The sequence below is a fragment of the Frieseomelitta varia genome, unplaced genomic scaffold, assembly GCF_011392965.1.
Source record: "Frieseomelitta varia isolate USP_RPSP 00005682 unplaced genomic scaffold, Fvar_1.2 scaffold_930, whole genome shotgun sequence".
Classification (NCBI taxonomy): Eukaryota; Metazoa; Arthropoda; class Insecta; order Hymenoptera; family Apidae; genus Frieseomelitta; species Frieseomelitta varia.
Window position 1 is genome coordinate 46,596 of NW_025110735.1, and position 23,761 is coordinate 70,356.

Below are 23,761 nucleotides of genomic sequence, written 5' to 3' on the forward strand. Positions count from 1 at the left end.
GATAGTTGTTTATTTTGTTTATTTAGTTGTAATATGTATTAGTGCTGTGTTTCACTACTGAAGTAGCCAAGGACGATTTTTGTGAAAGAAGACAAAAAGCTGTTTTGCTGTTTGCTTTTATTTCCGGAAATTTTCCATTTTGAAATTTTCTGGAAGTATGAACAGCTAAGCAAGTGGAATTAATTTTGCTCGTGAAACTTCATATCGTAGAAGTTTCGGACTTTTTCTTTCGAATGACTAAGTGCAACGTGAATAGCGATCTTTCGTGCACTGTTTGAAAATACAGTCGCAGTTTCGCTCATTGAAAAATATAAAATTTGATATCTTTCTTGAGAAGCGAATAAGACAAATGTGTATTTGAAGTTTTACAGATATTCATGAAGAATATCTGTATTGAAATCAATGAAAAGATTCTTCAAGTTCATCGTGGGAGATATTTATTATAAAAGGTGGTATATGATAAGGTAATCTTTTTCTTCTCGCACCGAATTAAGTTCTAACTGCAGTTAGATTTATATTTGGTATTCCATATTGTATTATACACTGTTTCTTTTTTTCCTACATGTAGCATCTTTGCAATAAGCTTCTATGTATAATTGAGCATTGTAGTTTTTAACATTTTAGGCAATTTTGGTTATGCTCATTATTGTTCATGATATTGATGGTTATATTATTACACATTATTTATGTTCAGAATATTACTACTAATCGTTGGCTTTATGTATCTTAAAAACTACATATGTATTCTCGATTTATATTATATTTTCACCATTATCTAGTTTAAGGTACTAACTATTTACAGATATATTAATGTCGTTATCTTTATAAACTTGAACAATTTGAAGTACTCATGAACATATACTTTTTAATGGCGTGTGTATAATTCGGCAGATGTTTATCATCACCATAATATTGTGGTGTCCGCAATTTCATATTTATATTTTTTTGAGGCACAGTGATTTCTGTGTATAGCATTGGAGTACAAGTTTGAAGTTTTAACATCATTCTTTGATAATGATGAAGTTCAGACTTTTCTTTGTTTAGTGTCTGATAACTCGGTATTTGGAAATAGACAAAAAAAAAAAAAAACGCATTTTGAAAGAATACTTGACAAAATTTGAAGCGAGAAGTGGAAAATTCGTATAAAGTGAACAGAAGTGTAAGGAGCAGAAGTAAGATGTGCAGTGTATGTGTTAGATGTGTACGACGTCGTATTCAGAAACGATGCATGAAAGTTTTAACACAGGTTAAGTATTTGATTTTGCGTGTTGTATCGTCACGCAAAATATTTTATATTTTCATATATTTTAGCATAGTATCATAAAAATGATTGTTTGAATACTGATTTTATTTTAATTTCTAGTCCATTCTGTTGTTTGTAATTTGAAATGATGCTTAAATAATATACTTCAAACAATCAATTTTATTGCAGTAATATGATATATTTAAGATTTTCATAATATTTGATAACGTTATAAATTTTATTGTCTTTCTTTTACATTATGCCGACAATTATATCCGATTTTCCTGCCTTCGCCCAGAAAATAATATCGTTACTTTTTTTATGATTCATATAAAATTAGGATATAGTTTCTATAGTCTTTTAATTTATCTCCTTTTTCTTACTGTAATTGATCCTTCATTATTCTGTGTACTACATTACCATATATGTATGTGGTATATGAATATGACGAATACTATTCTTTTCTTGACAGAAGAATAATATTCGTGAAATTGTTACGATAAAAATGTGTTCGGATTATTCAAATGTTTTCTTCGCATTCACATTCGCATTTGTATTCGTTCATGGCACAACACATTGTTATTGTCCTTGCTCGTTAGATTTCGCGTGTGTTTGGAGGTATGGATGGTCATTTTGTACGTCTGAGAAAAGTGTAGGAAAACTTAATAGGTTTCGAGATGAGTGTAAAGATAAAAGATTCAGAAAAAAAATCACAAGATGGATGTGTGTTCAATCTTTATCTTTCGTACTCTAAGGCGCCAGATAATGAAAGACCGATCGATTGTACTTCCATCCATCGTGATTATTTTTTCTTTATATAAAATTGATCATGTAGCAAAGATTCAACGCATTTAGTGACACAGTTATGAACGAAATATTTATTCTTATTCTTATTTATTCTTATTTCTTCAATCATCAATTTTTGAAGTGAAAACAGAGTACACGCAAGGAATTTCAGTAAACAAATCATTTATTGAGAAGTTTCTACGTGATATTTCAAAGAAGCCTTATTGTTCAATTTGACGTAATTTCTTGTTGCGGGTATCGCAGAGATATTGTCACTTTGAACGGTAAATGCTATTAAGTATTTACGGGAGAAACTGTATCTACAGGATGAAAAAACGTAATATTTCATATAAGGAATGCCTTGAAATTGATTAACTATGTATTGTACAAGTATTAACGATTATGAGTTGAATACGTCGTAGAGGGAACAAGAGAGATAGGAGATACTTTTAAATTATCGTTAGGTATATTGTATTGATTTGTTAGAATATTGTAAATGTTACAGTTCTATTAGATGATTATTAGTAGTATACAGTACTGTGTGTTTATTGCATTTTTGATAAGATAACCTAATTTTTCAATCTAATTTTTAAGCTTCATAAATAGCAGATATAATTTTTTTTTTCATGGTAGATTAGTTATTGAAGGAGAGGATGTTTTTTTTTTTTTGATATGGTTAGGCTGTGTCTTACAATAAACAAAATTAGACTGATGGACAGAATGAAATTTGAAGAGACGAGACGAAGTAGGAACATGCTAACGTGTACACGTTACAATCGTTGTTCCCTCGATAATGGTTGCTGCGCAGCGATCATTATAGAAGTAGCGACGCATTGTAAAATTAAACGCAGGATATTTTATTTTATTATTACGGATTCGAGATAACTGGACGTGAAGTACAGTGATAGATGTTTTTCAGTGGGAGGTGTATCAGTTCAGAAAGGTGAGACTAGTCGAGCGGTACGAATGTTGGCGTGATTGTGGTAAGGGCAACGGTGTTTCAGAATCGATTCTTGAGTATATTGTTGCTCGTGCTGTTGGCATTACTCTTTGGACATACACCGGAGATGTGAGTGTGGAATACAGAGGCAGGCAGTTCACCTGCGGAGCTTGCTGTCGTCGTTTCATTCGGTTGGATATCGTGCGAGTACAACGGAAACGGACTGGTCATCATGTGGCACTTTACTACTTAGAAGAAGGTTTTCCAGATCGAATCAACAGCTCTCCGTTACATTTTATCGAGATTCTCGAGGAGAGACCAAGTAAAGGAGAATTTTTCTACAATAAATTTTAGTTACCTCATTAGTAAGTTTTGTCTAAAATCGGTACAAACAATTATGTTACGATGTCGAGTATGTCTTGTGTTTTCTTTATCGCATGAATTCGCGATTATTTCATAGACGATTGTTCGATTAAATTCAAATTCATGCCTTGTTATTGATCGTAAATATATATTATAAATATGTCTTTCGTTAAAAGACGCAAACTTGATCGATGTGTTTAAGAGTTCGGGTTGCTTTTTCAATAGAGCAAGAAATGTTCAAGTATCTTTTCCAAATTTTTTTTTTGTCTAGTTTTTGCAATAAAATTTTTGAATCATTGTATAATCATGTCGGTCAAGTTAAAAAATTCGAGGCATTTTTGGTCGTGATAATAATAATAATAATTTGTAAGTCTCGATAATTTTGTTTAAAAGACGGCAAATCATAGATAATAGAAAAATATTATCAATATCACGTTTCTTTGCAATTCGTGTAACTATTAAAAATATAATTTTTTCGATATTCCCAATCTATTGGAAATATTTAACTAATCGAAATTTCTTCGTAAATAATTTCCATTGTTAAAAGTGTATATAAGAGAAAAAAAAATTATAAATGAGTACAAAATTAAAAATTGATTACGTATATATATATATATATATATAATATATATATATATATTTTGGAAGCGAACAATTTTCTTAATCGTGCAATTTTCTCTCGCGTGCAGTTAGCGTAATATCGCTTAAGTGATTCTGTAAAGTAAACTACAGTATTGTACCAACTAATGTGATACGACAATACAATATATTTTATCTCGTAAAATGAACTGTGTACTCGTTCAGCAGTTCATAAATATAAAATTTACATAAATTCCAATGAAGCGAGAATTGTAATTGTTACTATAAATTATATATTGATCGCGTGAAAATAGAAAAAAAACTGAATTTTAAAATTAACATGTGAAAAAGTCTGTCGTTGAAATATATGATGTATAGTCGATACACGTCACTTTGATATCAAAAGCGTTTGTGATATAAATTTTATTAAAATACACGTATCGTAAAAAATTCGTTCAGTCTTATCAAGATTTTTGAGTTAATACTTTATGGAAACGTGCTTAGTTCCATTTCTTAAATTCTGTCTACTAAGTAGTTGAAATATACAACTATTAGGGAAGTATTCTGCACTTCGATTCTTCAGTTTGCATTCTTCGATTGCACGTATCCCAGTCTTCGTCCAGTGGAGTGGAGCATAAGAAGATATGCAATAAATTATTTGTGACAAAAACAATTGTTTTCTTCATCGCTTTTTTTCATGTAATCCTTTCCTTATCCTTTCCTATTTCTTTTTAACTTCTTAATCTTCTTTCTATTTCTTTTTAACTTCTAAATTATATTATACTTCAGACATAATATTTAAAACCTTTTAATCACTTATATTCTAATCGAAAAAAATAGTTGGAAATTATTTATTTATTTTTTTGAGGCTCGCGTGCCATTTTATAAATCTTTTTTTTAAACAATTATTTCGCTTAAAATTTTGACTAATAAGTTCCGATATTTCGTTTCGTAATGTATTGTTATCCGTAATGTTAAATGTTCTTTCGCTTGGAACAATTGGTGATTTTGGGCGAAACAAATTGTTTTTTTTTTTAATTTGTTTCTTCAATTATCGTTTGCGTATGTACGATTTGATTTCATTGAATAACAACGATATATACAAGCGTGTAAATAGTGTGGTGTATATCGCAAATATATAAACTCGGACGAGTCTATTAGAATTTCACACACATATAGAAAGTAGGTTTATGACATGTTACGAATCAATTTCTGTTGCATATTTATTACACTTGCATCGAAAAGTTATCGCGTAAATTGTTGCCGCGTATCGAAAACTGGTATTGAATCACGCCATCACGTTTTTTTCAAATGAAAAACAGAAGAAAAGAAGAGGACAAGATTGGAAAAAGAGCTTTTCTGTTATTTGAGTGGAGTTGCGGACCTTTACAAAGCTCTGTGTTGTACAACGAATTTTGCAGACAATTATTTTTCGTTGTTAACGCTGTATCAGGTGGGTTCTCTTCTATGAATGTTTGCAGTACGATTTTCATTTGAAAATCGATGTTTGATTTCTTTTGTTTTCTACTTCATTCGAGTCTCAAAGTAAAAATTAATTATGCGTGTGTGTGTGTGTGTGTATGCGTGCGTACGCGTTTATAGATTATATGTTTAAAGAAAAGAAAAGAAAAGAAAAGAAAAAAAATCTGTTTTATAACGATTTTCTTAAAATTTTAGAGCAATTTGACATGCATAACAGTAGGAATAGCAGCACGCTCTTGATTACTATATTTGAAGACGTTGAGCTATATATTAATGATTTTAGTGATTTAACTGTACATAAACTGTTATCGAAACGTGTGATGTTCATACGAGTGTGTAATAAAATATTTTTTGATCAAACAATGTTACAATTAATTGATGGAGATATTGATAAAGAAGAACGTGTATTCATTTACGATATCTGACAATATGTACTGCATGCCGATTCATGGACTGCCGCGAATTGAAGCTTCATGGTCATTATTGTTATGCGGAATAATATATCAACTGAATTGCAAAAAAAAAAAAAAAAAAGAAAGAAAAAAGAAAATGTTCAAAGTGCCTTAGTGAAATGCAGTTATAATAGATTGTTTTAGGTTTATATACGTGTGTTATGGGCGTGCATTTGGTGAAATTATACAAGGAGGCATTTTTTACGTTGGGTTTAATTAATGAAATATTGCGGGTGTAAAAATGGAAACACACTAATAAATGCGATTCATTTTGGAGCAGCATGTAAATAACAATAGCTCAAAGTAAAGAAGACTGCGTATGAACCCCGATTACTAGGCTTTACAATTACGTATTTGTTTGTTTTTTAATTTCGATATTTTAGAAGTTCTAATTTTTCGTTATTTTGTTTCACGTTATGCGTCATAGTTTTTCTAAACAAATGTCCATTATATTTTTTTTTCTCTTTGATATTTCTGTTTCTCTTTTTTTTTTTTTTTTATTCGTTGTGATCACGAATTGATATAAGAGATGTAACTACCGCCCAGTTATAAATATATAAATTATAACTTTACTTAAATTTTGAGCATCACGTTGTGTTATAATACACTGACTTAATATTTGATCGAAGTGACGAGAAATATTGGTAGTAGAGCGCGGCGCAGTCTTCTTTTTAGAGCGAGCTTAAACCTTGATCGTATATTGTCCACATGCTTAGCTCGAGCTTTCATTTCCTCATTATTCGTTGTTGAGAAACGAAACCCGCTTCGAAGTAGCATTGTCGTTTACTTTTTGCACCATCATGCAAAGGGGAATCGAGAGAAACAAGATGAATGATTGAAGAGGGGGAAAAAGTGGTGAAAGCTTGAGAGAGCGAGCAAGAGTGTGAGAAAGATGGGAGGGGCGGGAGGGAATACAGAACGAAGGAATAATTCGTTGGGGGTGAACATCAATTTCGACTATCCCGTTAAGAATAAGGGAGGAAAGCCCGTATGTAAAAAGCCTCCATGTATGCTTACAGCAAGCCCTATGATGGAGGGTGTCTCTGCCAGCGAGCTGAGATTTCGGTGTGTCATGTGTGGACGTGAATATAGGTCACGATCCTCTCTGACACGACACTCCAGGTACGAGTGTGGAAGACTCGGATCCAGGTATACTTTCACGTGCACTCTCTGCGGAAAATACTTCTGTCGACCGGATCACCTGAAGCAGCACATCCTCAATATTCATGGTGGATCGGTCGCTAAGTAGCTTCCACTTCTCGCCGACAATCCTATTTCAAAGGTGTTCGATTACGGATTTACGAATCTATCGTACGAATTTAATTGTAGTTTTAATTTATCCGACTTTCGTCTTTTCTTCGAACAATCGACGTTGATACATACACGTTGCTGTTTCTTTAATTTATTCGTCTTTTATTCAATAATATATATCAAGTGTATATTGTTGGACCACATAAATATTAATTCCGGCGAATGACATATATATTAGATGAATAGATAGATTTCAAAATAATAATCGAAAAAGGGAAACGTACGGTAATTGCAGTGTATATGGTGTGTGTGTGTGCGTGTGTGTGTGTATGTGTGTGTATTCAGTTTAATAAATTTTGATCGTACATTTTTGTTTTCTTTTGTTTTCAATATAAAGTTTTTTAGTTTTGTTAGCTCTGTTTATGTAAGTGTTATTATCGTATGTTTTCTTTCTGTACTTACTATTTTGGAATCTCATCTGCTACTGTCCAAAGATAAACCAAAGGTAATTTTTGTGATAAACTTTGAATCGTATGTACAAAAAAGTCAATTGTTAATAGTAACATGAAATTTATTAGTTTTGACTGTGTATAATATTTATTAGTGATAAAATTTTTCATCGAGCGAATAACACAAAGAGACTGTGACACGTGCAATATTATTGATATACGTGATAAAAAAAGTAACTAATAATTATATATAGGAAATCTCAAGTTACTTAGTGCTAGGTCAGTTCTAATCTGCATCTGCCAAATTAAATTCAGAATCGTTTGATGATTGATTTTATGCAAAAGACAGTAAATTAGACGTGCATTCTGCGTCTTAATTTTATTGCCAGCTGTGACATATTTTTATTAATTACATTGAAGAATGTATACGTTGGTGTACTTAGGTGGAATTGAATTTCATTCAAAAAAAGTTTGTGATCTTAACAAGGAATCGTTATTTTAGGCTGCATAAATTAATTATTTTATATACTATGCGTGCGCGCATGTCAAAACTGCCAAATAGTTCGATTAAAAATAATGCCAAATAAATAATATTCCTATCTTTCATTCATTACTATTTTTTCTTATTTTAATATTTATTGGAATAATAGATGTTCAAGTAATTTTAATAATAAGTATATACAAGTGTGTATATACGTGGTCTATTTAAGTAGGCCTATCCTATTTGTTACATAATCAGATCGAGCATTATGTGAAAATTATTTATATGTTGAATAATTCTAACTATTAATTATTGGCAATTTCATCGAGAGTGTTGCAGTACGATATGAAATACACCTTGTGTGCATTTATCCTTAAACGTGATATATATAAGAATATGGTATACGAACAATTCAATTAGACAAATTAGTCTCTTTTGGTCAGGTTAGTATAATATATGTATATATGTATGTAACTGATTGACAACATATTTATCAGATGTTATTTTTGCAATGTTAGCACGGTGCACATCAGAAAGATATTTTTTATCGTGTACAAAAATCATTTGATTAATTATATAATTTTATTAGACGTTATATAGTATATTAATAAAATATACAATTTTGAACATCGATTTATACAACGAAATCAACAATATATCGTTATCGTTATCGTTATTGCTATCGCTATTGTTATCGTTACCGTTGTCGTCGTGGAGCATTAAACACGTGTTATTGCCTTTTGAATTTTACAAATATGGTATGGAATGTAAATAAAAAAAGAAGTCCTTGGACGTTTCCTTTTGATCCAATTTGCGTATTTATTATGTCTAAGTTATGTATATGATATTACATGATGAATCTCTGGGCGTGCAAAGAACCGTAAGTCAGAACTGTTAATTTGCAAAAAACTATAAAATTTGAGATTGAAGTGAAACATCAGATGTTAAATTTTAATTCATAAAAATTGATTGATTCCTCGAGATATACGTCATTTTTTTGAAAACTGATTTATATTATTTTTACGGGAATTCGGTTTATACTCTTGTTCTTCCACCAGAGATATATAAAATTGAAAAATATAGAATAAAAGAAGCAGAATATTTCAACAGGATGAACCTAATTATATAAAAATTTTCTGCATGAAAATAAGGTAATGTACATCAGTTGTGCAACAAATCAAAATGTTTTATCTATCATAAAGAGAAAGAAATGAAAGAAATTTGTTGAAAGGAACTAACTATATTATTACTAAACAACTTGTGTCTAAGGAAGTTCTCAGCTATTCAATACTAGTGTCTAAAGAGACCATGTGTTATCAAATATCGTATAGTGTATTTCAAACAATTGGAGAAAGTGAAAGTTGTACAATTGTATTACATCGAATGTTGCTTGCGTGTTACAGCCGTATATCGAAACTTCGATATTAGAAAGTATCGATATAACTTTTGCAAGTGTCTTCCTTTCAAGTCATTTGAAGCGGAATAGCCTTTCGAAGTTTAAAGATTTCTTGGATCAAGTGTTTGCAGTGAAAAAATGGAGATCGGATAGTTGCTTGTGGTCGAGAACAAAATTTACACTATTCTTACTGTCGTTTCAAAAATTGACAGTCTTCTAATATTTTGTACATTTATTAAAATAAATACAGAAACAATTTTATATTAAGAATAGATGATCTATTAAATGTCGATTAAAATTAATGCTAAATATTAGATTTGTGATATATCCATTATTGGATGACTTTTCACTAATTTTCACAAATTTGTCATTTTATGACGTTTTTTGAATAGAATATTTTGCGATAATCTTTTTATTCTCTATGAGTCTTTCTAATAAGTGAACAAATGAAATTGATACTAATTTATTTAATACACTGTTGTTTTCTTTCTTACTATCTCTGACTATTAATGAATCATCAGTTTTAAATTAAAAAGAATCTTAACTATTAAAGATAGTGAAAGCACTGAGTTTAGGCCTACATTCTAAATGATTAGAATGTTATATACAGATACATAACTGCACAAGGTTTTGCGTGGATGTAATCGAAGATATTCTGAAAATGTTTATATATATTGTTTATCTGAAATGAAAGAAAATGTAAGAAAATAAAAAAAAAACGAAAAATACATGAATAATAGGATAAATAAATTGTTATCGAATAAAAAAATATTGGAAAGTACATGTGTGATATAATTCTTGAGTTATGACATTTTAAGTTTAGTTTTGCTTTGTGTTGTAACTAGTTTTACTATTGAATTCCATATATTTAAGAATTATTTTTAATATATTTAATTATAATTATTAAAACTATTTTAGTACTTATGATACGTTTTTTTGGTGAAAGAGATAATGAGATCATAAAATTATCACACGGGTCTTGATCACTGAGACTGGAATTTGAAAAATTCGAAGTGGAAATAAGATGAATCCAATTCTTTTCTTTAGTTTTTTTTAAATAATTATTTTAATCAGTGCAATAATTAGTAAATTATATTATGCAATACATTATAAGTAGATTGTAAGCGATATTTATAATCTAAAACTACTTTATACTTTAAGGCTTCTTTAGATACATGTGATCGGAATATATATAGCTGCAACTGTAACTAGATGAATTCGTATGTTTTAATTAGACAGTTTATGATTTCTTTCATTAAATTTTAACGTGGATAAAGTTGTACACGCTGAAATTTACCTCGAGTATCATTACGTTACATCGATGACATTATGCTGTTTTGTTTATTGTGTTTTGAAGTTGATTTTAATATCTATGCATAGAAAAAAGGAATGGCAATTGTTGGATATAGTAATATTTCTTTATATTTATTGAATAAGAGAAAATACTATACGTAAAAAAAAAAAAAAAAACGGTCAAAAAATCAGACGAATGAATGAAAGATTTTATGTTTCAGAAATATGGACAATTTCTATACATTATAAAAGAAATCTTCGCAAAAGGTTTCTTTCGGAGCTCATTTTACTTTATTCAGAATTTTATGACAATTTTATTACATATATCGAGACACAGTTTTTAGCGGTTTTAATAAGAATTGGATTTGTTTGTAGCATCGGTACTTATGACATTTAAAATGATTTACAGTGCCTGAATCCATATTTATCACCTACTTTATAATTACGTTTCGAGACATACGTGACGACTTGAAATAATTTAAATAACTTATTCGCTCTATAAAAAAAATGAAAAAAAAGAAACAAAAGTTGTATGATTTTTACAGGTACATATAATATTGTAATCATTTTGTTATTATTTTGTTTCAGTATTTTAAATGGAATGATATATTTTTTGATCCATTAATTAATCGACATTCTCTATAAAAAAGCATTATATATATATATATATATATATATATATATATATATATACACACACGTGTGTATATATATATATATATATATATATACACACACGTGTGTGTATGTGTTGAAAAACTATTAGTTTAAGAGATATTTTAATCTCAGTTCTATAAAATCTAGTACATTAAATCTATTTAGTGATCATATTGAACTTATCTTTTACGCATAGATTTTATGAAATTGAAGTTAAATTATCTTATATTCTAATAATTTTTCGACATACATGGGTTAATACTTTTTTGTAGAGAATATCTAGCTGCATTCCATTTAAAAAATTGAAGATGACTTTCATAAAAAAGGTCTCGACAAAAAAGTAAAGTAATAACAAAACTCATAGAAATCATGTAACTTTTGTTTGAAACATTTTTTGTACAGAGAATAATGTCACGTTACGAGAGTCATCCTATATAAATAACCACGCTTTTTGAAATCACATGATTAATTGTTTGTAAACATTTTATTTCAATGTGGAGAAATTTGCCATGTGAATAGTGAATATTGGACGTATAGTTGTATTTCTGACAACCATTTTATCTTTTTGCTGTTTTCTGTTTTTTATATGTACATTACTACTATATATATAAAATTACAATTACTTTTTGAACGATATTTCCTTGTCTCAAAACATCTAATTATTTCGAGATATATCGTGTAGGAACCGTTTAGGTAAAATATGTACAAAATATATTAATAAGTACATTGGAAAAGCTTCAGTTAATGAATATAATTGTAATATTCAAATAAACATCTTTTTAATTTTGTTTCAGGATTCAAACGGCATAAGATATGGAAGATCTTACATGTTGAAACTAAGTTTGATATTCGGATATTGTAATGTTTCCCTTCCTTTGCTCTATATTAAAAAATTAAAAAATTAAATAATTCTTTTTTGTTGTGATAAATGATTATGCTGAGACAATAAAATCACGTAACTGGTGAATTTCGATTCTATTAAAAATAATATATATTATTATATTTATATGCATATAGACATTTATATTTTTCCAATACCACAAAAGAACCTACTAAAGATTCTCGAGATAAACATATAGTTGTGAGAATAGTGAAAAATAATGTCTGAATCATTGTTCCAATATTCTGAGGATTTGATGTGTATTTGAAGAAAATTGATGTAATAGGCGTATAACTCGAAAAACCATATATTAATAAAGTGGACAAGAAGATAATATTGAAATTTCGAAAAAGAATACATTTTCAAACTCAAAGTCTAGTGAAATGATTTTTTATTTGTTGACAAAGGTAAATATGGTACTTTTAGATTCGAAAAGTTATAATATGATCCAATGAGAAGTCAGATATTTGTCTAATAATTGAACATATACCTCACGTGGTGGAAAGTACATTTCAAGTGCTCGTGATGCAGAATTGGTTTTTATCGAAGATATTTTAGATAAAAATAAATATTTGAACATCTTGAAACAAAATTTTATCAAAAGTGTAACTACTATGAGAATTTATGACACATTTAAATTTTATAAGGATAATGATCTTAAGTATAAGTGACACAGAGTGCAAAAATATTTACTTTATGATTGTTCTCTCTCTCTCTCTCTCTCTCTCTCTCTCTCTCTCTCTCTCTCTCTCTCTCTCTCTCTCTTTCTTTCTTCCTCCTCTCAGTTATCAAACTTGAAATCTGTTAATAATTGCAAGATTAAAATAGACAAAGATTTTAAAATATGGCTCCATGAAGAATGAAATCATATTAACAAACGATATTTGAAAATAATTCCAAATATATCTACACCATTATATTTTGTTATTAAGTATCAATGATATACAACGAGATACTAAATTTTATTGCAACATGATTTTATCTGAGAAAATATGAATAATTCTTGAAGTTAGAAGGTAATATTTACTGATTAGTTCCGACTTTAGAAATGATGCAGAAAACGTAAAAGATATTGTATCACTTTCATGAGCTTTTAAACACATTCAAGAAACAATATCTGGGGATATGCAAGGCTTGTAAAATCTGTTACAGAAAATGACACATATACATATAATCCTCGGTGTGTTAATTTTAATAGTAATCAAACGAAAACTAACAATTAGGTCCTATTTTACGTAAGATGGCAGTACAGTATCAACTCTTGGCAAATGTAATGAATATTGCCGCTTCATTTTATAAACAACGATACTTGCGATACATTTCAAAACTATTCAATAAGCTACCTAAATGTGAAGCTTAAAGCATTTGACTTGCCAAAATAAGACGTCCATTGATAAAAATCTCACATTGTAGAAAAACTGCTTATTATCCAAATAACATTTCCCATTAAAAGTTTTTATTTGCTATTAAAAGTTCCTAATTTAGAAAATTAAGACATTCGAACGCGGAACTATGAAACGGATATTTTGGCCTTTTGTTGTATATATAGAAAACGGTACATCTATTCAATGCAATTTAGTTACAACAGAAACATCGAAAGCAATGATCATTGTATGAAAATTAATAGTCTTATACTAAAGATACATCTTGTGAGTGGACAATTAGTAAAATTCTTTGAATTTGACAAAAAATTAAGGCAATTATACTTAATTATTAACTTAATAATTACGTGAGAAATATGAAAGCCAATAGAAAATACGATGAAACAGACATTAAAAATGGAGGAAATTATTACAAAATATCTGAAATTACCGTTTTGAAATAGGATTTCATCTTATCATGGATAAGAAATGGCAACGAAAAAAAAATGAAGTATTTATGAATCGTTCATGTGTTATAGAGTACAATTAAAAAAATTGACGAAGTAGATGTAAAGGATCAACTTCATTATATACTAGAAAGAAAGCATATATATATACATATGTGGGATAGGCAAATTCTGGGAAAGGGCCCAGAACTTTCCCCAGTGCCCAGCAATTGCAACCAGATGTCCCAAGTGCCATAAACTGTAGAGAAAATTAGGCCTGGAACTTGGGATCGTTTTATGACCAGTCCTTTAGGTCTAGCGCACTAAGGTATGGATGCGTTTGTGTGTATGTGTGTATGTATGGATGAATGACGAATCTTTGGGCAGATGAAGAGAACAGAGTTTATCGAGAAGTCAGAGAGCGAGTGTCGAGACGTTAGAAAGAGCAGAGTGAGCGAGTCGCGCGAGAGAGAAGAGAGTGAATTGAGAGTCGCGAGTCTAGCGAGTTTAATAATTAAGGAAATAGTGTTAAACGTCACTTTAATCACTTTATAATTTTTATTAAATCAATTTTTGTTTATTTAACCTTAAATAAACAACTATTCTTTTATCAAAATTCCTACATATATGTATATCAATTGTGTTGCACAAATCAAATATAGATCAATTAAATTATAGAATTAATGGAAAATTTGTTTGCAGAATAACTGGTAAAGCAAGAAGATGTACCTCAGACAGTAGATTATTTCGACTAACAGAAAGACTTCTTCAGGAGGATTTTGACAAATAAAAAATTTTAACATAACAATGTGCTATATGTTCAAAACATGGAAAGAAGAAAGCCATCAGTTTACCATTGTCAATAATGTAATGTTGGTCTCATATGTCGGTTATTAGTCTATATTGTTTTCGAGTTGTATCATAGGAAATTAAATTATTAAGTTTTTATAATTATTTATTCCTCACCGACTTTTTTAATGATCATAAAATATATTTTCAAGACGACATAATTTTTTTTTGTATGCCACAGACAACTTATTCATTAAGAATTATTCATTTTGTGAACTATGTCTTGAACTATGTATAACACACTAGGTGTGTGTATAACACACTGGGAACTTTACACATAAACAATTATACTGATTTTTAAAAAATGAGTTAATTGAGCTAATTTTTCAAATCAGTCACCGTAAATTTTTTATGATATTAATATTTTTAAAATTTTTTATTTTAATTTTAAGTTTGAGTTAAGTTTAAAATAGATGAAATTGTTTGTTATTTTATTTATTTCTCGTAAAATATAAACAGAAACATGTTCCATATGTTATGATACGTTACGTTATACGGTGACAAAAGTGACATATCTTGAAAACTAAAGTGCACAGTGGCAAATTTTTACGAAATTCGGGTCAAAAGTAATATTTTTCAACATAAAATAAATTGTTGGAATACATAACAATAACTTTCAAATGTATTTTTTCAATCTAAAGTATTGTTTTGATTAAATATAAAAATGATGATAATTATTTATAAATCTAAATGTGAAAAATATATTCTACTTTATATCTAGTAGTTCTTTAATATTTATCGTGCAGTATTAATTAATTAATTAAATGACTAATTATAATATTTTTCTCCATTTTCTGCAAGAATCCTACGGATTCAGTAATGTGATTTAGAAATGTATTTTTATCATGCTGCTTGTATTTTTCATTGTTTTCTAGAAAATTTGATACTCTCCGTATTTTTCTTGCAATTTTCTCCTAGTTATCTAATAGAAAGTATTGCATATTTATCCACAAAATGAATTAATATTTTATGTATGATCGTTAGCATATTATGTCACGTATAGCTTCACAAATCAACAGTTTCCAAATCAACAAGATACTTGAGTTTTTTTAAAATTGGAATATCGGGGAGAGAGGAGAAAAAATATGTAGGTTTTGTATTTTTCTACATCATAACTGTAAAAAGTGAAATAAAGCAATAAAACCAGAGTATTTAGTCTTCATTTAGAGCACGTCAGAAAGAAAAGGATTATAATTAAATACTACTATATTATAATAATTATACTAAATTAAATATTTAATTTTACTTTAAAAACTTCACATCTGAGATAATATATTTCTAAGAGAATTGTACAATAAAAATATATCAATAAAAAATCATTTCTTAATTTATTTAATTCATAAATGAAATACAATATATAGATTTTTAAAATTTAAAAGACGAATTTTTCATTTTTGGCCAGGATTTCAGTGAAATACACCATATTGTGTAGGTAACATATAGGAAAAAATTGATGATTTTGATAACATTTTTTATGATCATTGAAATCGGTAACGATCACCTAGTTTTTCCTATTCTTTTTTTTTTTTTTCATAAATCGCTATTTATAATTGTGGAATGGGAAAGGGCCTGGAACTTTCTCCAGTGCCCAACAACGAGACAATTGTCGCCAAAAGTTTCCAGTGGAGTGCCAGATGTTTAGAGCGAAGGCTACGCCTGGCAATATTTGTTTTCTATCTAAGCCTAGGACCTAGAATATTAGGTTGTGTGTGTGTGTGTGTGTGTGTGTGTGTGAATGTGCATAGGACGAAAGTTTCGAGAATGCATGTCGAAAAGAAAGCAGGCAGAGAGTTGTGAGTCGTCAATGAATGAAGAGATAGTGAGATTGAATAGAGAGTAGCGAGAGTGTAGCGAATTGCGATAGCGTGTTTAGTTTTAATCTTTTTCTGTTACCGTACCATTAAAACTTTTATTTCTGTCAATTCCCATTTTAATAAACTTTTAACTTTATTTAACCACGTAAAAGAAAATATTCTTTTATTTTATTCCTACATAATTGTGTTATATTATTTTACTACTTTCATTTTTATTATTTACATACATGTAGGATATAATTAGATTACTTTATTTAGTTATTTTTTTTTTTTATAAATCTGAAAAGATATATCATCTTTTTTTCATCTTTATAATTATTTTTTAAATGTCATTACAGTATCTTTATACTTACTTATTTATCTTAATTTCAGAATAAATTGTTCTTATAATTTTAATGTAATAACTAATCATTTTAATATTCAATTCTCGCCATTCAACTATTCTCAAGTGTTTGAAGAAAATAGAAGGATGATAGTCGTCGTTTGCATAGAGACATACCCTTGAGATCCTGTTGTCCTTGTTGAGGGGTTAAATACATGAAGTTTAATATGATATCAAGATATGGTTTTATTATTTCAATACAATAATTTATCACAACAAAAAAGAATTAATTAATATTTAAAATAAAAATATAGATCAAAGAAATGAAACCGATTAAAGTGTAACGAAGTATTAAAGTTATTCACTATACAATAACCTTAAAGGATAATAATATTATTTATTATGCTTTATGTTATGACTTTATGTTAGAAGCAGTTTATGTGTTACTATGCAATCAAATCTCACAAAGCAAGTAACTTTGACAAAACATCCATTTTGTACAGTATGTGAAAGCTTTTAAAATATAAAATAGAAAAAAGAATGGTCTATGCAATCTTTTATTGTAACGGTATTATTTTGAATATTTGTTAAAAAATTTTTAATTCTTTAATATATTTGAAAAAAGTTTTTAAATATATTTTGTCGATGACTTATGTCGTAGCTATGAATTATGTGCAATTGTGTTTTAAATGTCAAAACTTATTTTAATTTTAATTTATTTCATTTTTATTCAAATTTTTATTCAAAATTTCGAATTTAGTGCAATGAAGCTGTATAAAAGAGATTTTTAGAATATTCTGTTAACATACGAACATTTGATGAAAGAAAGTTATATCACGTTATTGTAATCTGTCATGCAAATATTATTTACTAAATAAAAGAAAAGGAATTTTTTACTGTGTTTGTTTTAAATAAAATAGCAGACTTTTATTAGTTTTTTACTTATTACGTGATAGAGTTTTAAATCTTTGAAACGTTTCATGGTGACATATTTTTAACAATACGTAACATACAGAATCGAAATCATCTGTATGTTAGTACTTGCTTATGCATGTTGGTTCTCTTTTTTTCAGTTTTTATTCATTTGCAGCGTAAGGAGATGGGAAGTTCATCTCGACATATTTTCACAAGAAATTACATCAACAAATTAAAATCACTTTTGAAGAAAGTTATACTTATTGAAGAATTCAATTTCATTGAATTAAAATGCATAGAGATATTCGATGTTTATGGGACACGTTCTGTATATAAATATGCGAAAGGTGCTACAATAAATTAAATGATTCAAACAAATTAAATACTTCGAAAATAAAAATTAAATACTATAGAAATAAAATATTCTGATATTGAAGAATTTAAATTGAAGATTGAATTACTTCGAATTAAAGCGAGATAAAATCTTTTCTTACAAATAAAATAATAAAAAAAATTGTTAAGTTTGTATTGCAATTTTTTTTATGGTGAAACGTTGGCGTGAAAACGGACTTCTAAAAATCAACTAATTTTCTTATTTTCTTTTTTCTTTTATACGTAAAAATTGCAATATTTTTTAAATAAATATTGAGGTAGTATTTCTTTGTTTTGAAGTTATCTATGTTTGATGGTAATATTGATAATCATAATCTACCATTGATGGTAAATATTGATGACTTATTATTGTAATAGATATGATAGATATATTATGTAAATATTAGGATATTCTAGTGATTTTGAATGAAATTTTGTTTCGAGGTATATTTGCAAAGTATTTTTTTTAATTTGTTCATAAATTTTAGGCATAAATTTTAGCTCTTAAGTAATTTTTAGTTAATATATTTATTTATTAGTTAATATATTATTATCGAGAAAACTATGTAATAATGTAACAATTAGCATATATTACGGATGTAAATTAGAGCTTGAAATTGGAAAGAATTCTATGTCTATGTATTTATATATATGGTCTGTCGACCAAAAGTATTCGACCTCTGCATTATAATTTGAGTATCCAATAAAAGCAGGTAAAAAGCAGGTATGGAGCACTTAGAGGGTCCTTTAGGAGTACCCTTACCGATTTTCAGAAGCCTGAAACTGTTCAGTCGACAGCAATACGCAGTTTAGTGAACGTCACATTCCCCGAGCGTCGCATTATACAATGACGGAGCGAGTCGAGCAAAGAATTTGCATCAAGTTTTTCCAAAAACTTGGTCACACGTATTCGTATGATTCGAAAAGTTTACGGAGACGACTCTATAAGTGACACGTAGATAAAGGAGTGGTTTAAACGCTCTAAAGATGGTCGTGTCTCTGTGGACAGTAATCCTTGTTCCGGGAGGCCTTCAACGTCGAGGACGGCGGAAAACGTGGAACGTGTTCAAGCCGCGATCAACGAAAATAAATAAAGAATATTATTTAGAAGTGCTGAAGCGATTGCTTGACGCGGTTCTAAGGAAACGGCCGCTTCTTTGGAAAAAAAGTGAAAATTGGTTGCTCTACCATGACAACGCTCCTGCTCATTCCGCTCGCATTGTTCAAGATTTCTTAGTAAAATATGACATTTTTCAGCTTCGGCAGTTCCCGTACGGTAGTCTGGATCTAGCACCGTGCGATTTTTGGTTATTCCCAAAACTGAAAAAACCGTCGAAAGATTCGACGACGTCGAAGCAATAAAACAGAATGTGACGCAGCAGCTGCTAGCCATAAAAGAAAAGGACTTCTTTCTGCAGGTCTGCTTCGAGAAGTGGATCGATCGCTGGAAGAAAGTTATAGAGTCGGAAGGGAATTACTTTGAAGGTGACGTCGTGGAAATTACCCTGGAATAGGTACGTTTTAAAATACAAGCAGTGGTCGGATACTTTTGGGACAGCCCTCGTACATCACTCATTATAAAATGTGCAACTGTAAAGATATAGCGTATAAATTGATTTCGTTGTCTTTAATTTTTGTGAGTATATTATTAATTACCTGTTGATTACCAAGTAAAATATTATTAATTATCATATGTTATTATATTTTAATTATTATTATATATTATTAATTATCTGTTAGTTTATTACCAAATAAAATTAGTGACGGTATCAGAATTTTTCGAAATTCTTTTTGTCGACTCTTTGATTGCTGCTATTTTATGAATGGTAGCAATATGATGGTAGATTTCCTTCTGTTTTCAATTATTCTCGTGCATAATAATTGTTTTATTGTTCAAAATTTGGTTAAAATAACTGATGGTAAAATGTCCCATAATGATATTTTCTTGAAAATAATTTTAGTAATGCAAGTATAATTTACCTAGTAATTTGAAAGTTTTTAAATGGGATTTTAGCAAATAAAGAAAACGGTATAAGGATGTGAAAAAATGAAGTTGTAGTGAAAGGAAGTAACACAGAAAAAGAAATTTTTAGGATAAAATAATACTGGAGGTAATCCAATAGTGGAACAAAAAAGAAGAAAAAATGTCAAAAGTTTTGCCATTAAAAAATAACAAAATTATAAGCATAAAATACTTTTGAGGGACATTTTTTTCATGTTAATTGAACTATTTTGACTTTTTTCTTCTATCAATACAATTTTCTCCGTTTGTCACTTGATAGTCATTCAACTATTTACACAATTATTACATTTGGTAAATGTATCATTACGTACATCGCCGATGCATTGTATTGTCTTTCATATTTTCAGGAACATTGACAAGAATTTGACAATTTGATATATATATATATATATATTTATTTATTTATTTATTTATTTATTAGTTGATATTAATAGATATAATTTTCCAAGCGTGGCATCATTTTCTTAAATGTTAATGTTTTCCTTTTTTTCTTAGTAATGGATGACAGTTTATTAAAATTTACTCTTCTATTGGAAAATAATATTTTAAACGCTTTTATTATAACGTAAAATGCAGTGTTGTAAATTCGTCTTTAGGAGAGCAATATGTCTATGAACAAAGTGTTCCCGGATTAAAAATTGCCAAACTTTAGATATGAATTTAGGATCCTAAAACAAATAAATTTTTTCCTCTGGAAGTATGCTCGCAAATGCTTCCTTCAAGAGATATTTACTAAAGTTGTGAGACTTGGTAACGTGTGCCATTGAAATAAGTCAGGTTTATCACGTATACTATTAAAGAAAATTGTTGTATTTACTAAAAATAATTGTAATTATTATGTTTGTAATTATTGTAATATGTTGATATGTTGCTCAAACTGATTACCATCAGCTTAGAAACAAGCATTACATTTATTAATAGTAGAAGAAGTGGAAACGATTAACACCGTACGCCTATTATTTCGTTACACGCTTGCATTATTCTCAATTTTAATGTTTCAATGTTATTACAAATTGTTTGTACACTTTTTGCTTCACTGTTTCCCACACGAAAAAATCCATTGGAGTTAGGTCCGGTGAAGCAGAGGCCAATTGACAGTTCCAGCACGATCCATCTTCCGAGAATATTAAGTTTTTGCAGTGAAGCAAAAAGTGTGCGAGCAACCTGTTGTATAACATTGAAACATTAAAATTGAGAATAATGCAAGCGTGTAACGAAATAATACGACGTAGTGTCAGTCGGCCACTTCTATTATTGATAGGTGTAATGCTTGTCTTTAAGCTGAAGGTAATCATTTTGAGCAACATATGTAATAATTACAATTATTTTTAGCAATAAATACAACGATTTTCTTTAAAATATTATACGTGATAAACCTGAATTATTTCGATGGCATACGTTACTAAGTCCTACAATTTTAGTGGTAAATATCTCTTGAAGGAAGCATTTGCAAGCATACTTGCAGAGGAAAAAATTTGTTTGTTTCAGGGTCCTAAATTCGTATCTAAAGTTTGACGATTTAACCTGGGAACACCCTGTATATCATTCGTACGAAATGAATGTTTGCACTTTATGAACGATATTTTATAAAATGAAAGTTTGAAACCATATGTTTAATTACACTGAACAATAGAATCGTGGAAATCACATATTCGATAATACTCGAAACGACTATTACTGTGGAAAACCGTTTTTGTACAGTAATGGTCTACAAAAGTATAAGCGGTAGTATTGTTTCGGCAAAAAAGAGCAATGATGAAGATTGCTACACGCGCGCATTTTTTTTTTTAAATTACGTATGTTTTTTTTTTAAATACGTATGTCTAGTTTGGAAAGAATCGACGATTTTTTCTTTGCCAGATAATCTTCGTAGATATCAAAATTACAATTTTTCCTTGACCCGTTTATTTTCGTCAGGTTATATTTCGTTATGATTCTAGTCAAGAAATATTTTAATCGTGCATCTTTTGGAATTTCATTTTTTGACTATTAATTTTTTTTTGTCCATTAATTTCTTTTCATTTTTGTCCATTAATTTCTTTCCTTTTAATTTCTTTTCATTTTTTGTCCATTAATTTTTTTTTTTGTCCATTAATTTCTTCACGTCAAATCAACGATACGACATGTATATTTGAAAATCTATGCCAAATATTAGTTTGTACATATATACAAATAAAACAATATTGAATGTGTCTTATTTTCATCCTTTTTTAATAAATTTAATAGATTCCACATATTTATACACCTTATTCTGTCTTTTCTCCCGTTACTTTTCTCTCGTTACTGTATCCCATTTGATGGGATATGTCGTCGTAGCGTGTGTTGGAAAAGAGAACGGTCGATGATTTCGGGATGTTTTTAGTTGCGCGTTATCGATGTTTCATGACAGTGACGTTTCGGGTGGGAAATGAATCAATCAATGAATTCGTTATTGGAAAGAATTGTTCTTTATTAACGTTGACGGACCTAGCTAAGAACGGCAGGCATTCGCTAGGAATTTCTGCAGTTTGAAATACGGTTACGGAGAAAATACAACTGATTGATCATTAATAATGTTGCAGAACTTTTCGCGGACTCGGTATGTGCGGACGACTCGAAAAGAAAGTACAATTGCAAATACTGCGGCAAGGGTTTCACTTTTTCTGGTCATTTGAGGAGTCATCAGAAGAGTTTCTGCTATTGGAATCCTAGATCAACGTGTCATCAATTGCAAAAGAGCCGGCCATTTTCCTGCGGCCAGTGTGGTGCCTGTTACGCGAAACAATCTCATCTGATTTTCCACGTTAGACACGACTGTGGTAGGACGCAAAAATGTCCCATCTGCGGAAAAACCTTTCTTCATAGTAGCAGCTTGCGAAAACATCGTCAACGGCCGCCTTGCAATTTTCAAATCCGTTAGTCGCCGTACGTAGAATGGATAGTGTCACTCCAGAGAATATGATTATGTTGTTGTATTATACATGACGTTGACGTATTTGATATACGTAGTGTAATCGCGAATCTGTTCGTATATAAATATCTGTCAAGAAGTATTAAGAAACACGATGAGAAAGGAAACGAGTCTATATTTATCTATTAACACGACTTGCCAACATCATCGGTGTCGTTCTTTCCATACGGATTATTTTTGCTTTTACTTGTGTTTCGTTCGCTGATACGCTGCTCGATGTTTTCAGATTTGTTCGTGTCGGACTGCTTGGACTACAAGTCTCTGCTATTCCCCAATTGCATCACCTTACTCCAAACGTTGAAATTTCCTAGAAAGAACCGAAATGTTTTTACGAAGACACGAAGGACAAGGAAACTGCAAGATTTTTGATAATATTCGTGCATGAGTTGAAGGTTGTTTTTCTAGGTGTACGAGGTCACATGTCCTAAACGAAGGAAATTCGACGTGGAAAAAAAAA

General features: G+C 29.5%; 1 protein-coding gene across 48 annotated transcripts in view; it reads left to right on the top strand.

The window, feature by feature from the left end:
• LOC122537771 (longitudinals lacking protein-like) overlaps positions 1-23,761 on the top strand; it is a 75,138-nt gene that overhangs the window by 16,269 nt on the left and 35,108 nt on the right. Inside the window, exon 7 of one of the 48 annotated variants that reach the window (XM_043671284.1) lies at positions 22,916-23,268. The exons of 44 other annotated variants lie outside the window; for them this stretch is intronic. In XM_043671284.1, coding sequence (XP_043527219.1) covers positions 22,916-23,253 — 338 coding nt within the window. In that variant the 3' untranslated portion in view covers positions 23,254-23,268. Of the gene's footprint in view, positions 1-6,864; positions 8,837-12,166; positions 12,287-22,915; positions 23,269-23,530; positions 23,689-23,761 lie in introns of those variants that run through there. 3 more of the 48 variants (XM_043671312.1, XM_043671318.1, XM_043671319.1) reach the window with 3 other exon arrangements.